General features: G+C 42.2%; 1 protein-coding gene across 2 annotated transcripts in view; it reads right to left on the bottom strand.

The window, feature by feature from the left end:
* LOC149243951 (WUSCHEL-related homeobox 12-like) overlaps positions 1 to 14,876 on the bottom strand; it is a 163,737-nt gene that overhangs the window by 34,323 nt on the left and 114,538 nt on the right. Inside the window, exon 5 of one of the 2 annotated variants that reach the window (XR_016246717.1) lies at positions 14,676 to 14,765. Coding sequence is in view for 1 of the 2 variants with exons in the window: in XM_089374670.1 (XP_089230796.1) it covers positions 14,744 to 14,765 (22 nt within the window). In the remaining variant the exon portion in view is untranslated. The remainder of the gene's footprint in view (positions 1 to 14,675; positions 14,766 to 14,876) is intronic. The other variant, XM_089374670.1, reaches the window with a different exon arrangement.

Here is a 14,876-nt window from a genome sequence, read left to right on the forward strand (position 1 = left end):
TTCAGGGTTGTCCTCACCATTAGCTCCTAATCCGATGTCACCCCTATAGCAGTCAACTAGTCTCGAATCTCATTCAGTCCTCCAAGGAAGGTGTCAATCGATTGTCCCTTCTTCATCTAATACGACCTCATCTGATTCTCAAGCAGCATTCTTCTTTGCACAGAAGTATGCTGGTACAGCTTCTTGAGAGCTGCCTCCCTCATCTCAAATGTCGTTTCCTTCTCGGCTATATGTGGTACTACATGATTCTTGATCCCGTCAAGGATAATGCTCTTGGCCCTCGCCATCGCCTCCTCATACCTATCATTATCACTGGGGTCGACTGGGACAGCTATTACCTTCAAGGCGAAGTTCTTAACACGATTCCTGTCAAGCACGGATAAGATTCTGGCCTTCCATACTGCAAAGTTCGATGCTCCGTCCAATCTATCCTGGTCTCTTACCCCGTGTAGTGCCATGATGCTCCTCTACTTCCCTCCTAGAAGCTCTTTGTTCGACTCCTCTGAGTCTCTACTTCCCGCCTGGAAGTTCTCTTCTGGACTCCCTCTAAGTCCTGATTTCCCTCCTGGAAATCCTTCTGCCACTTTTCAAGATACCCCCTACTCTGATCGTCTTGTGCCACTGCACTGCTGATCCGGGTTCCTCGGCTAGAAACCCTCGGTAACAACTCCTCTGGCCCTGCTCTGTCAGGTACTGTTCTGACTTCAGTACCTCACCAGCTCCACTCTGCAATATTCTTGCAGCCTTCTAGACCCCAGCAACTGCCTATATGTGGACTGCGTCAACCCCTCTCTACTTCACGCGAGCCCTGCGTCACCCCGGATAGGTCTGTGTCAACCCAGGGATGACTTGCGTCAGCCCTATGGCCCTCTGCGTCAGCAAAGCTGGCCTCTCTGGGGCTCTGCGCAGCTCCCGGCTTCTTCTACGTGGCCCTAGCTGGCTCTGCATCACACTCCTTGGCTTCTGCGTTACTAGAAACAGCTTCTGTCACCTCGAGACAGTTGTTTTCTACTGCTATTGCTCTGCTCGGCTGATGTCTTTTAGTCCTCCTATGATCTGCAATCACGCTTTAATACCATGTTGAAGTTTCTAAGTTTAATTAGTTAGAAACCCTCCATGCACTTTATCTAATTTATTCCTACCTACTTGTTATTTTCCTTAAAAAGTTATTTACAATGTAAATACTGAAAATAAACACTAGTGCATGCTCAACATATTACAGATCAGCAACTAAAAGAAACAGAAACAAACACACCATATCACACCATTATTTTTGGACTAATGTCCCCGAAAAAACCCACTATGGGAAAACCGGTGCAGCTATCTGAGGGTTTTCTTATTAAGCAATATCAGAGTACAATCTGGGTGCCGAAACTGGCCTACCCAACAGAGAATTTCCTTGGCAGTGATACCTCTCAATTTCTGACAAATCTACTGGCTGAAACCCCAGATAATCCTTCCGACAGCTACTCAGCACTAATCTACCCCGGAAACCCCAGCGTCTGCCCAATCTGGACTGCATCAGCCTCTCCTAGCCCAGCGTTGGCCCTACGTCAACTTATCTTGGCCTGCGTCAGCCCCAAGAGACCCTGCGTCAGCTCTCTAAGCCTCTGCGTCAGTTACGCTGGCCTCTCTGGTGCTCTGTACAGCACTTAGCTGCCTCTGCGTGGCCCTGCGTGAGCATTGGCTGCTCTGCTGCTCTCCCGGCACTATCTCTGCCTCTCTCTCTTTGTACTCAATACTCAATGCCCCTCAGCTGCTCTCCGATCACTGATTCTATCTCTCTTAGCAAACCCCGCTCTAGAGAATAGAATGATTGATCACTCTGGTGTGTTTTCCAAGTGACCCTCGAGCCTCCTCTTATATTTTTCCTGTTGACATCTCAATGGCCGAGATTAAGTCCTTAATCAACGGCTAAGATTAGATCTGGCTTGATCCATGTCTTTTGGACCATTCTAACACAGATTCATATTAATACACATTAATATTTTATTTTCTCTAAGTTTAGACTTAGGGACTCCATTAAAAATATTAATTATTTTAATATCTCCTGATCTATTTAGAATCTGCCCAAACCCTTTCTGGGTATTGGAGATCTCATGTGCCCCAACCTCTCCACCAAATTTCGTGGCTAGAGCTCATCCGATGCTACCCTAAATCAACAGAAGTTGCATGATTATTCGAATGCTCACTGGGCAGGCAGTGTGGAGGATCACTTGAGCACTTCTCAGTGCTAATTCTCTTTGGGTTCTGCTTCGATATCATGGATGAGCAAGAAGCAGAAGACGGTTGCTATAAAGATCGCCGAGACCGAATACATAGCTACGAGTATGATCTCGTATGAAGTTGCCTAGTTGTGGAAGCTCTTCAATGAGTTGTTTGTACATATGATTAATACCACCATGATTCTCTGTGACAACCAGGGGGGAATTCAATTGTTGAGGAATCCCGTATCTGATGATTGCTCCAGCAGATAGACATCAAATACTACCTTATCTGGGATACGGTAAGTCGATGAGCGAGGAGGCTCCATCGCATTGAGACTAATGTACCAGTCGCTGACATTTTGTCAAAGCCCCGGGGAAAGGTCAAATTCTTGACTTTCCGAGAACGACTTGGTGTCATTCAGAGACCCTCTTATGAGGGTCATGTATGATGCACACATTGAGCTCTGGGAGCTCTAAGGGGGCGCAGAGTACTTCTTGGAGCGACATACGACCACAGGGCGATTCACCCTCCCCTGGTGGTGCGCTATGTACAGGGTGACAGGTTCAACCTTCCCCTGTGATACCCCATGGCGACTATGGAACAGGATGATTAGTTCTCTTGTGGGCCGGGATGATTAGTTCTCCTGTGGCAACTATGAAACAGGATGATTAGTTCTCCTGTGGGCCGAGATGATTAGTTCTCCTGTGGCAACTGTGGGACAAGATGATTCTTTCTCCTGTGGATAGGATGATTAGTTCTCCAGTCGAGGCATCCTACCCATGCAGTCTGGGACTCGTGGGAAGTACCTCTCATCTGATCAATGATTAGGGAAATGGGGTTAGGGACCATAGTAGTACTACCGATGCACGCATCATTGTATCTACCGTACTCCCTATGCTAGGATGACCTCCATTGATCTGGGATCAATGAAACTGATCTGGGATCAGTATGAGTGGCTTGAGACACTCTCTTGTGATATTGATCTGGGATCAATAAAACTGACTTCAGGTCAGTAAGAGTGATATGACACTCTCTTCAGATGAAACTGACTTCGGGTCAGTAAAGAATGGTATGAGACATTCTCGGTCAATTCTTCTTTCTTCATGGTTCAGCAGAGCAGAGCTCAGTAGAGCAGAGTAGTGCAGGGCACTGATGGTAGAGATAGTACAGTCGAACATATGGATCAGCGGATGGAGTTCTCCCTAGTTGAGAGGGAGTGTTAAAATTGGCAACTAGGGCCAAACTCCATGTGGGTCATCTTATTAATGGCAGCTGATATTTTTCTTGGATCCCTCTCATCGAGAGGTGTAGGATTGATCTAAAGATCATCCGATTCCGATAAGTATTCATGGAGATATGAATTTATTTGTGTTATGGGACAATTCGTCAAGGTCAGCCAGCAACCAAATAAACCCCTCTTGTGCTCAACGTTTTAGTATAAATAGAGGTGCCTTGAAAGTCATTTGGACACACATCCTCTTGGTGATCTCTTCCTCTCCACTTGTCTTTGGGTTTTGGTGGGAGGAGAAATCTAAAGAGGATACGCTGCCCTAGAGGATGCCCTAGATCCTAACGCTATCATGGAGGAGATTTTAACGCAGTGAAGAAAGGGTTCTACGCAGCTAGTCAAGATGCCTTCTACGCAGCCCTAAAGGAGGAGTCTTGGAGGAGCCCTAGCCGCAGGTATACATGCCCTAGCCGCAGTCAAGGAAGGAAGTAAAGTATAAGCCCTCAACGCTGTCAAGAAAAGGCTCTCTAGTCTAAGGAGCTTCAACGCAGATCTAAGGAGTACTAGAGGGAGCCCTAGCCGCAGTAAAAAGAAGTCTACACACAGCTGAAGGATAAGCCCTCATACGCTGTCCTAAATACCCTAGCCGCAGGTCATGATTTGCTGTCACAAGTAACCCTCAAAACGCAGCAAAAGAGAACCTTGATCTGATGTCTGAGTAGCTCCTAAACCGTTGTCCTTAAAGATCCTAATCTATTGTCATAATGGAGACTCTAGCCACTATCTAGTGGAAGGTCATGAAGCCCTAGCAGCAGTGAGGAGATTTGAAAGGGAGATGTATTATGTTGTCAATCTAGAGACCTAATTGGCAGCCCTCATCTAGCTCCTATTTGCCATCATGAAAAAGGTCTTATACGCAGCTCTATTAGCTGCAATAGAAGAGGCCCTAATCAGCAACATACAAAGACCTAAGACGCAGCAAGAAGAAGTGGTCTTATGCCGCAGCAAAAGGAAGTATTTCATCAACACTAAAGTCACATTGTTGTAGGTGACAGCATGACACATTTGAGATCTGTTCTGGGCATACTGTGTTGCAATAACGCTGATTGGTAGACATTGTTCTTCAAGGGTAATAGTTGGGTACTGTATGATAACCTTGCTTGTTGTTGGGCTAGGCTGCAGGCCATAGCCAGCAACATATTGTGTTAAGGGTTGCACAAGGATAAGGACTGAAGGTTGATGTGACTGCTTGTGTGGTCAGCATGTTAGACAGCTTGGTTAGATGCAACAGTTGGATGCAGCATGGTATTAGAGACAGCAGTGAAGTGCAACATAGTAGTCATTGAGTGCAGAGTGCAGCATTGAGTGCAGATCCGTGATGAGAGTAGCTCAGTGATTGGAGCAGCACAGTGACAGGAGCAGCAACATGAAGTGCCTAGCATGGTCATTAGGTCGAGCACTGTGATGATGAGTGCAGCATGGTGCTGCACGGTGAGGTGCAGCATATGGACAAGATGTAGCACAATGATAGGTGAAGGAGTCACCTTGGAGAATCAGTTGAAGCAGCATGTCTTCAACTAATCTCATGTAGAGATGATCTATTCTCTTATCTTGAAAGTCAAAATGTTGACTTCTGTTGTAAATTTCCTATCTCTCCATCTCTCTCACTCTGTTGAACTATTGAAGAACATATGAGAAGAATTGATCAAGGGTTTTCCCACATTAGGGTTTGTCGCTGGCTAGCGCCACGTCTTGTGTCCTCTTATCTTGACTTGTCTTCTGTGATTTATATTTATGTTCTATCTGCAGTTTACTTTAATGCTGATGTGATTGCTAATCTGGAAAAGATATTGAGCTAACTGTGAAAATTGAAATAAATTGCTCTAGCATAGACCTTACCTAAATTTAACATTATGTTGTAGCAGAAGGAAACTGTGAAATTACAGATTTACCTATGTTATGTGATAGCAAACAGTGCCTGTGAAATCACAGATTTACTAATGTTGTGTGATAGCAGATGGTACCTGTGAGATTGCAGATTTACCTATGTTGTGTGATGGCAGATAGTACCTGTGAGACATTGATATGAAATCCTTAAAATGCACTCCATAATTTCTGCACTTCATTCATTTTATCCTTTCATGATTCTACAGGGATTTGTTGCATAGGATTTTGTTTCTATCCAGCGCTCTGCACTGAGTTCCTTCCTATCTTACTGCAATGACAAAATTTAAGTTGCATTCTCTGTGTGTCAGCCAGCAGACCTGAAACATTTATTCTTAGGAATGATACCTTGTTCATGTGTATATTGAATTTGCCTCTGAAAAAGGAAATTAAACCAACATCTAAATCATTTTACATTCATCTCTTGAGTTGCATCGAATTATCTTCAAGAGAGACTAAGATGTACTAGGTACTGACCTCTCCTCAACCTGGGGGTTGTCTCTAGGAGCTACAACAGGTTCAACCCTATTACCCTTCATATTGAGGTGAGTGGTAAACATGATTTTGTGCAAATTGTCAGGATCACTTTATCCTTCCAAAGGTTGGAATGTCGATGGAGGTTGCTTCAAAGGGTGTACCTTTTCTTTCACAGATCTTCATCATGGTGGGAACATCCTAGTCACTTTCACCTAGTGTTGCAAGGATGACTTCTAAGATGGATGCATTTACCTAGTTTTGTTCATATTCATGTCATTTCCATAGTTTTACCAAGGGAAAATTATTTGTTGTAGGCATATAATAACTTCTGCCTAGCTAAAATCCACTTCTGATATACATTTTCACCACTTCTTGTCATTTTACCTAGGTGACTTGTGTACATCACATCTTAATTTTTCCCAAGTAAAACCCTCAATTACACCTATATTTGACTTCACTCCATCTCCTAGAAGGTGCATGGTACCTTTTGTCTATATTTCCCCAAATCCTAAACTATATTTACCATCAAAACATCATATTTCTACTTTTCTAGTGTGAACATACACCTAAGTTCTAACTAATTTGGGATATCTTAATTAAAACATAAAAACTCTAAACCTTAGGTTAAGTGCCTAATATTAGCCTATTAGTACTTTATTGTTCTACTTCTTCATTGAGGCTTTTTCCCTAAATTTATTTGTAAATTTATCATTAGGGAATATAACCTAAGTCCATGGGGCACACAGCTAATTAGTTTGGGAGTTTGTTACCGTTGGTTACACTCTTATGGACCATTCCTTGTGGTGGTTATGGAGCAAACCCTCTTGTTGATTTGGGGTAGCATCAGATGTGCTCTGGCCACAAAACTTGGTGGAGAGGCTAAGGCACATGAGATCTCCAATACCCAGAAAGGGTTTGGGCAGATTCTAAACAGTTTGGGAGATATTAAAATAATTAATATTTTTAATGTAATCCCTAAGTCTAAACTTAGGGAAAGTAAAATATTAATGTGAATTAATATGAAACTATGTTAGAATGGTCCAAAAGTCATAGATTAAGCCAGATCTAATCTTAGCCGTTGATTAAGGACTTAATCTCGATCGTTGATTTGTCAACGAGAAAAGTATAAGAAGAGGCTTGAGGGTCACTTGGAGAACACACTGAGGGAGACCACTCAGTTCAATTTATGGAGCAGGGTTAGTTGAAAAATTGAACCAGTGGTCTGGTGAGCAGTCGGGACGCAGCAAGTACGAAATAGAGAGACGAGAGATCAGCACAGAGGCAGAAGAGGCAGACGCAGGGCCAGAGGGAGCCACGTAGAGGCAGCAGAGACGACGCAGAGCCAGCAGGGCTTGTGTCATCCACGCAGAGGCTGCAGGAGTGACGCAGAAGGCCAGAGAGGCTGCGCAGAGTCTCAACAGGCTGACGCAAAGGGTTTCTGGCCACGCAAAGGTCAGCAAGGCTGACGCTGGGATCAGAAGAAGTGCTGGAGAATTTGTCTATCTGTGGGTAAGCCAGTTTGGCACCCTGTTGTACTAGAAAATAGCTAAATAATAAAATCCTCCCTTGCTGCACCAGTTTTCCCACATGGGTTTTTCTGGGGACATTAGTCCAAAATATCTGTGTCAATGTGTTGATTCTTGTGCATATGTTCGTTTAAAGAAACAAATGGTGTGATATCTGCAGCGGTATTTATTTTAATGTTTATTGAAGTGATTTCATGAATAACTTATGGTGGAATAAGTAGGAAAAGTAAATCAGTTGCTGCAGTGACAGAATTTTCACATGGTATCAGAGCAAGTAATCAGAGACAGAAAGGGAAAATCAATTATGTGTCGAGACCACGACGCAGAGGCATCCACCTCAGGGGACTCACGCAGATTTTCAGAAGATTGCACAAGAGAAAGAGATTTTGATTTCTCTATGTTGGCTTCTAGGCTGAAAGAAGAAGTGGTGTGCATGACTAGTGCTGCATCATTAGAAGTATGGTATATAGATAGTGGAGCCTCGTGGCATATGACGAGAATCAAGGAGTGTTTCTCAGAATATCGAAAAGAGAAGATGAACTTTCAGATAACCATGGGAAACAAGGCAAAATGTACACCAGTAGGGAAGGGTACCATAGTTTTTCTGACAGAATCGGGAGAGCAGTTCCATGCCACAAATGTGTTGCATGTACCAGGATTGGGGATGAACTTACTTTTCGTGTCACAACTACAAGGCAAGGGCTATGACGTCTACTTCATCAAGGAAAAGGTATACGTCAAACACCCGAGCTAGAAAAAGAAAGTGCAGATCGGGATCAAAAGTAATCGGTTGTATAGATTACAACTAGAATCACCAATGGCACTAATAGGCAGTCATGGGGACAAGGACTTGAACGAACTATGGCACAGAAGGATGGGTCACTTGCACCATGGAGCTCTAAGAATTCTCAGGAGCACTGTAATAGGGGTTCCGGATCTGAGTACAGAAAGAGATGATGTATGCAGGGGATGGGCTCTAGGAAAGTATGCCAAGCTGACATTTCCTAGGAGCAAACACAAGGCCAAGAGTGTACTAGGACTGATACACTCAGATATTTGTGGACCTATGTCCGTCAAAGCTCTCAGTGGTGCCAAGTATTTCCTTACCTCAATTGATGACCACTCGAGGAAAACTTGGATTTATTTTCTAAAAACCAAGGATGAGGTTTTCTGTCGATTCAAGGAGTTCAAGGCTCTGGTGGAGAATCTGACTAGGAAGAAAATAAAAGTTTTGCGCTCAGATAATGGTGGAGAGTATGTCGATAAGGACTTCACTAATTATTGCGCTAAGGAGGGCATCAGAAGGGAGTGGACAACTCCCTACAATCCAGAGCAGAATGGGGTAGCAGAAAGAAAGAACAGGACTATTGTAGAAGCAGCTAGGGCCATGCTGTATGATCAGGATATGCCAAAATTCCTGTGGGCGGAAGCATGCAACACAGTTGTCTATGTTCAGAACTGGACTCCTCATCGGGCATTAGGCAAGATTACTCCAGAGAAAGTCTTTACGGGGAAGACATCTGAAGTCAGTCATTTCAAGATATTTGGGAGTTTAGCATATTGTCGCATACCCAAAGAAAAGAGGAAGAATCTGGATCAGACTATGGAAAAGGGATATCTGGTGGGATATAGCAAGAACGCTAAGGCATACAGAATCTATCTTCCAGGCAGCAGGAAGGTAGTAATACAACGAGATGTAAATTTCATGGAAGACAGAGCTTTCAGAAGATCTCGCAAAATGCCTTCCGAGGAGCAGCCGAAAGAGGATCTGTTGGTCATGCCTCTTCAACCAACAGAAGTGAAGAATTCTTCCTCAGGTCAAGAAGATTCTCAAGATGAGGAGGAGCAAACAGAAGCACCTGCTGGCAGAGGAAGAACTAGCAGGGAACTTCGTCAGATTCTGTGTGATGCATAGAACTTCATCCGTGAGCCAAGGAACAGTAAGAGGGAGCGAAAACAGCCAGACAGATATCAGGCAGTAGTAGCTCAGGATGGAGAGCCTGCCAATTTCAAGGAGGCAGCTCAGCATCAGGTCTGGCTAGATGCAATGGTAGAGGAGTATAACTCAAGACAGATCTGTGGTAGGTTCGAGATGGATCTACAAAATCAATATGTTGTGGATGGCAGTGTTGAGAAATACAAGGCCAAGTTTGTGGCTAAGGGGTATGCTCAAAAGGAAGGGATTGACTATGAGGAAACCTTCGCCCCAGTAGCCAAGTATACATTTATTAGGATTGTGACATCTCTTGCAGGCCAAATGGGATGGGAGAGCCATCAAATAGATGTCAAGCCAGCATTTCTGAATGGGGTAATAGAAGAAGAGGTATACATTGAACAACCAGACGGCTTTGAAACTCATGAGAAGAAGTCTCACGTATGCAGACCGAAGAAACCCTTGTATGGGCTGAAGCAGGCACCGAGAGCATGGTATGGTCGAATAGATGGCTACTTGCAAAAGATGGGGTATTTCAAGAGTGACGCGGATCCGAATCTCTACTATCTAGTCGTAGAGAACGAGTCGCTTATCTTAGTATTATATGTGGATGATCTTTTTCTAACAGGATCATCCAAACTCATTGAGGACTGCAAGAAGAATCTAGCCACAGAGTTCGATCTGAAGGATCTGGGACGAATGCACTACTTCCTAGGGTTGGAAGTTCGGAAGCAGAAAGGAGAAATCTTCCTTAGGCAAGGGAGGTATGCTACAGAAATCCTGAAAAGATTCGGGATGGGAGACTGTAGACCTATGGCCACGCCAATGATCATCAACTGGAAGAAGATTGATGCATCCGAAGACAAGGATGTTGATCCCACCCTATATCGGCAGCTCATAGGGTCCCTGATGTATCTGGTCAACACCAGGCCAGATATTTGCTACGTTGTCAACACCCTCAGTCAGTTCATGGTGGAGCCAAAGAGGGCACACTGGACAGCAGCCAAACACGTTCTCAAGTATTTACAGGGAACAGTTGATTATGGGCTCTTGTACACCAAGGGGAAGGATATCAGGTTGAGTGGATTTATTGATGTAGATCAAGCAGGAAGTTCAGTGGATCGGAAAAGTACCTCTAGGTACTGTTTCAACATTGGATCAGGAATGACCTCCTCGTGCAGTAGGAAACGGAAGTCCATGGCTCTGAGCTCATCTGAGGCAGAATATATGGCAGCAAGCATACCTTCGTGTGAGGTCATATGGCTTAGAAAACTGCTGGTGAACCTATTCAGAAGAAACATGGAGGCAACCAAGATCATGTGCGATAATCAGAGTTGCATCAAACTCTGAGAATCCAGTGTTTCATGATAGGTCGAAGCATATAGATATTCGATGTCACTTTGTCAGAGACTGTGTCCAACGAGGAGCTGTACAGTTGAGCTACACTCCTACAGGAGAACAGGTAGCAGATATCCTCACCAAGGCCCTTGGAAAGTCAAAATTCGACTACTTCAGGGAAAAGATGGGGATCGTAAAGAACCCCTTTCAGAAGTAGAAATGAGTGTATTAGCAGCACGAATAAAGAGGGAGTTACAGTGCAGATGCAGTGTTGGGAGAAAGGACCAGCAGCAGCACAGATGCAGAGGGAGTTGTCATACAGATGCAGCAGTGGCAGAGCCATGGGCAGCAGTACAAGATACAACAGTGCAAAGGATGTTGGGCAGGAAGGCTTAGCATCAGCACAGGAACCGATGTCGGATGATCAGGGTGATGCTCAATGAGGAGTATTGCCAGAGCACAGTCCTCGCTAAGAGGGAGTGTTGATTTGGGGTAGCATCGGATGTGCTCTAGCCACGAAACTTGGTGGAGAGGCTAAGGCACATGAGATCTCCAATACCCAGAAAGGGGTTAGGTAGATTCTAAACAATTTGGGAGATATTAAAATAATTAATATTTTTAATGTAATCCCTAAGTCTAAACTTAGGGAAAATAAAATATTAATGTGAATTAATATGAAACTATGTTAGAATGGTTCAAAAGTCATGGATCAAGCCAAATCTAATCTTAGCCGTTGATTAAGGACTTAATCTCGACTGTTGATTTGTCAACGAGAAAAGTATAAGAGGAGGCTTGAGGGTCACTTGGAGAACACACTGAGGGAGACCAGTCAGTTCAATTTCAGGAGCAGGGTTAGCTGAGAAATTGAACCAATGGTCTGGTGAGCAGTCAGGAGGCAACAAGTACGGAACAGAGAGATGGGGGATCAGCGCAGAGGCAGAAGAGGCAGACGTAGGGCGAGAGGGAGCCACGCAGAGGCAGCAGAGACTGCGCAGAGCCAGCAGGGCCTGCGTCATCCACACAGAGGCTGTAGGAGTGACGCAGAAGGCCATAGAGGTTGCGCAGAGTCTCAATAGGCTAACGCAGAGGGTTTCAGGCCATGCAGAGGTCAGCAGGGCTGACGTTGGGATCAAAAGAAGTGCTGGAGAATTTGTTTATTTGTGGATAAGCCAATTTGGCACCTTGTTGTACTAGAAAATTGTTGAATAATAAAATCCTCCCTTGTTGTGCACCGGTTTTCCCACATTGGGTTTTTCCGGGGACATTAGTCCAAAATATCTGTGTCAATGTGTTGATTCTTATGCATATGTTTCTTTCTGTATTACGGTGTGATATCTACAGCAGTATTTATCTTAATGTTTATTGAAGTGATTTCATGAATAACTTATGGTGGAATAAGTAGGAAAATTAAATCAATTGCTGCAGTGATAGAATTTTCACACCTCTCTCACTGACTCATTCATTTGCACGTTTAATTATTTGGAGTTGGTTATGGCATGAAATATTATTTTATTTGCCACATGTGACGGTGGTTATAGCACCTTTTGGAGGGCACACATCTCTCACGAGGATATTTTAGACCACACATGTGATCACATGAGTTGGTTAGAGCACCTTATCGAGGATGCACTTTAAACCACTCACAATTGCTTGAGGTGGTTTTGACCATGGGTTTGGAGGGCACCCACTTGTTTGACAAGTTGGTTGAACTAGTTCACATTGTTATATTGTTTTCTGTCTCTATCCTCTCTGGTTGTTTAGAGAGTTGTTATTTTGAGCCTAGGAAACTATAAATGTATTCTATTTTATTGGGAGGTTGTTGAGCTCTTTTCCTATATGAAGAGCCTCATCTTCATTGTAGTTTGGTTGGAAAATAATGGATAAAGTTTGATTGACCTTTGCACAAGTTTTAGCTTATATTGTTGCATCTTATTGAGAATATTTTGTGTATGGTGAATTGGAAATACTTATTCTTGCAGGTTTCTATGGAGGGATAAGGAAGCACAAGACCATAAGAGGAGAATCTTGCTACACTGGAGAAGCATATAGTGGTAAGGTAACTCCTATCCTATAGTTCTTGGTCATTTACTTTCTATATCTAATACAATAGGCATTGAACATCTTTAGATTTCATGCTTTTGTCTTTAGATAAGAGGTAGAGTCCACCTTGTGTTCTTTAGAAGCAGATTCAATAAAACTCTTTTGCCCATACGGCTTGTAGGTCTAAGTGTCTTATTGGAGGATTGCACATCCTCAAACTGTTGGCAAACCCCAAAGTTGACACAAACACTGAGACTCAGCTAAGATCAATGCTTGTCCCCACAACACAAGTGGACGGGGCACTGGTCTTCCCCTTTTCTTAACTATTAATATTCAAATTCATTTTATTTCATTGCATCTCACGTTTATTCGTTCAAAATTTACATCTTCTGATTAAACTTGGGCATTTAAGAAAATTGACTTGTCTTGTGCTAGATCTCTAGAAGATTTACTTAGTTTTCCTTTATAACATCTTTAAAGAGGATATTTGTTGGATCTAGCAATCACAGAGTGAATACTGAAGTAAAAATAACAATCTCACATTAAATATGAGCAAAAATTTGGTCTAATTTGTTAGACTATTTACAATTTTGGCTCTTTTTTCTAACCTCTGGTTTGCTGGTCTAAATTTGTGAATAAGAGTTTTCATATAACAAATTTGAGATTCACTTTTAAAAATTCATAATAATCACATCTAGTAAACTTAAGTGCATGTGATCTTTCTCTAACTCATGTTTTTTTACCATTCCTTGTTCTCTTATTCGCTTCATTTGGATTGGTTATATAATTTAAGGGCTTAAATTTACTTGGATGCTTTAATCACTTAATCCACCATACTCTTCTGGAGGGGAAATTACATGTGCTAAAAACCATTTCATTTTCAGCTAGTTACATCTTTATTTATGGTATTGCACATTTTAACTGTGATTAAAATGGAAAAATGGGCAATGTCTCATTGGTGTTCATGCTAATCAATTTCTCTTAGATCGAGTTATTCTCTTACATGCTCAAGTTTCTATTGATTACGTGCTTGAGCACTTATACAGCAATCACACTAAGAAATGAACTTGTCATTTTAAGCTTTTCTCACACTTCCAGATTTGATTTCATATAGCATGGTGTTGATATTGGAAAAAATTTAAGTTGTGGAATTTTTTGGCAAACCTAAATCTGGAAATTTACCTTCTTGGGTTTACATTAAATGGATGCAATCTTCTATTTCATGTTACATTGTTGACAGAACTCTAAATTCTGAATTTCCTTCTCCTGATCTCTACCCTCCAGTTAAAGCTCTACCTAATTATGGAGGAAATTTAGAGCCAGTATCTCTTGGAGTAGGACTTCAGTCCATTGAAGTGTTGGGTGGGATTTTGTGCCCTTGGCAACATGCAGGCGTAGATGAGCCTAAGACTCTAAATTACAAATTTACTCTCCTAATTCTACCCTCCAGTTAATGCTCAACTTAGTTATAGAGGAATAGAAATATATCTCTTATTATATTAAAAGAATTTATCATGTGCAAGTACAATTAAGAGATGAAAGCAAAGGCAAACAACTTGCAAAGTAAATAAAAGACAAGGGGGAAGATCATTCAGGAAAAGATATTAATCTGAAACTAACTAATGAAATCTGTTGCAAGAAAATAACAAACTAAACTCTCAAGTTCGTTATTACAAATTACCCAAGCCCAATACAACCTGAACTTGAATGAGCAACAAACCAGAGGTCGATGTGATTCTAACATCCAAAGTTCCAAACCCAATGCAAATCTGAATTTACAAAGATTGTAACAGAACTGGTATTCAAACAAATTAGAATTCAAAGATGCTAACATTAGATGTCAGAAATAAACAGCTCAAACCACTCACAACAGTGAGTCCCAAATCTACAAAGCAAACAGAAGAAACTACTATTTTATTAATGCACAAATATGTTCTTCTGCTACAGAAATATTCTAAGTTAGTATTCCAATTATTCTTACAGCAAATCCTCGCCCCCTTACACTGAGAAGATATATTTATATTTGAACTTGATCATCCAGATTGACCTTTAAGTTCCCCGATATGGATCTCTGCCATCATGGTAAAATACAAATTACTCAGATTATTTCAAATAATCAATTACAAAAAGACTATGATAGGTAAAATAATTCTGAAATTTAGGACCAATCTTTTTGCATTAT

The sequence above is a fragment of the Pinus tabuliformis genome, chromosome 8, assembly GCF_031772625.1.
Source record: "Pinus tabuliformis cultivar Carrire ecotype Pingquan chromosome 8, CPIR1, whole genome shotgun sequence".
Lineage (NCBI taxonomy): Eukaryota > Viridiplantae > Streptophyta > Pinopsida > Pinales > Pinaceae > Pinus > Pinus tabuliformis.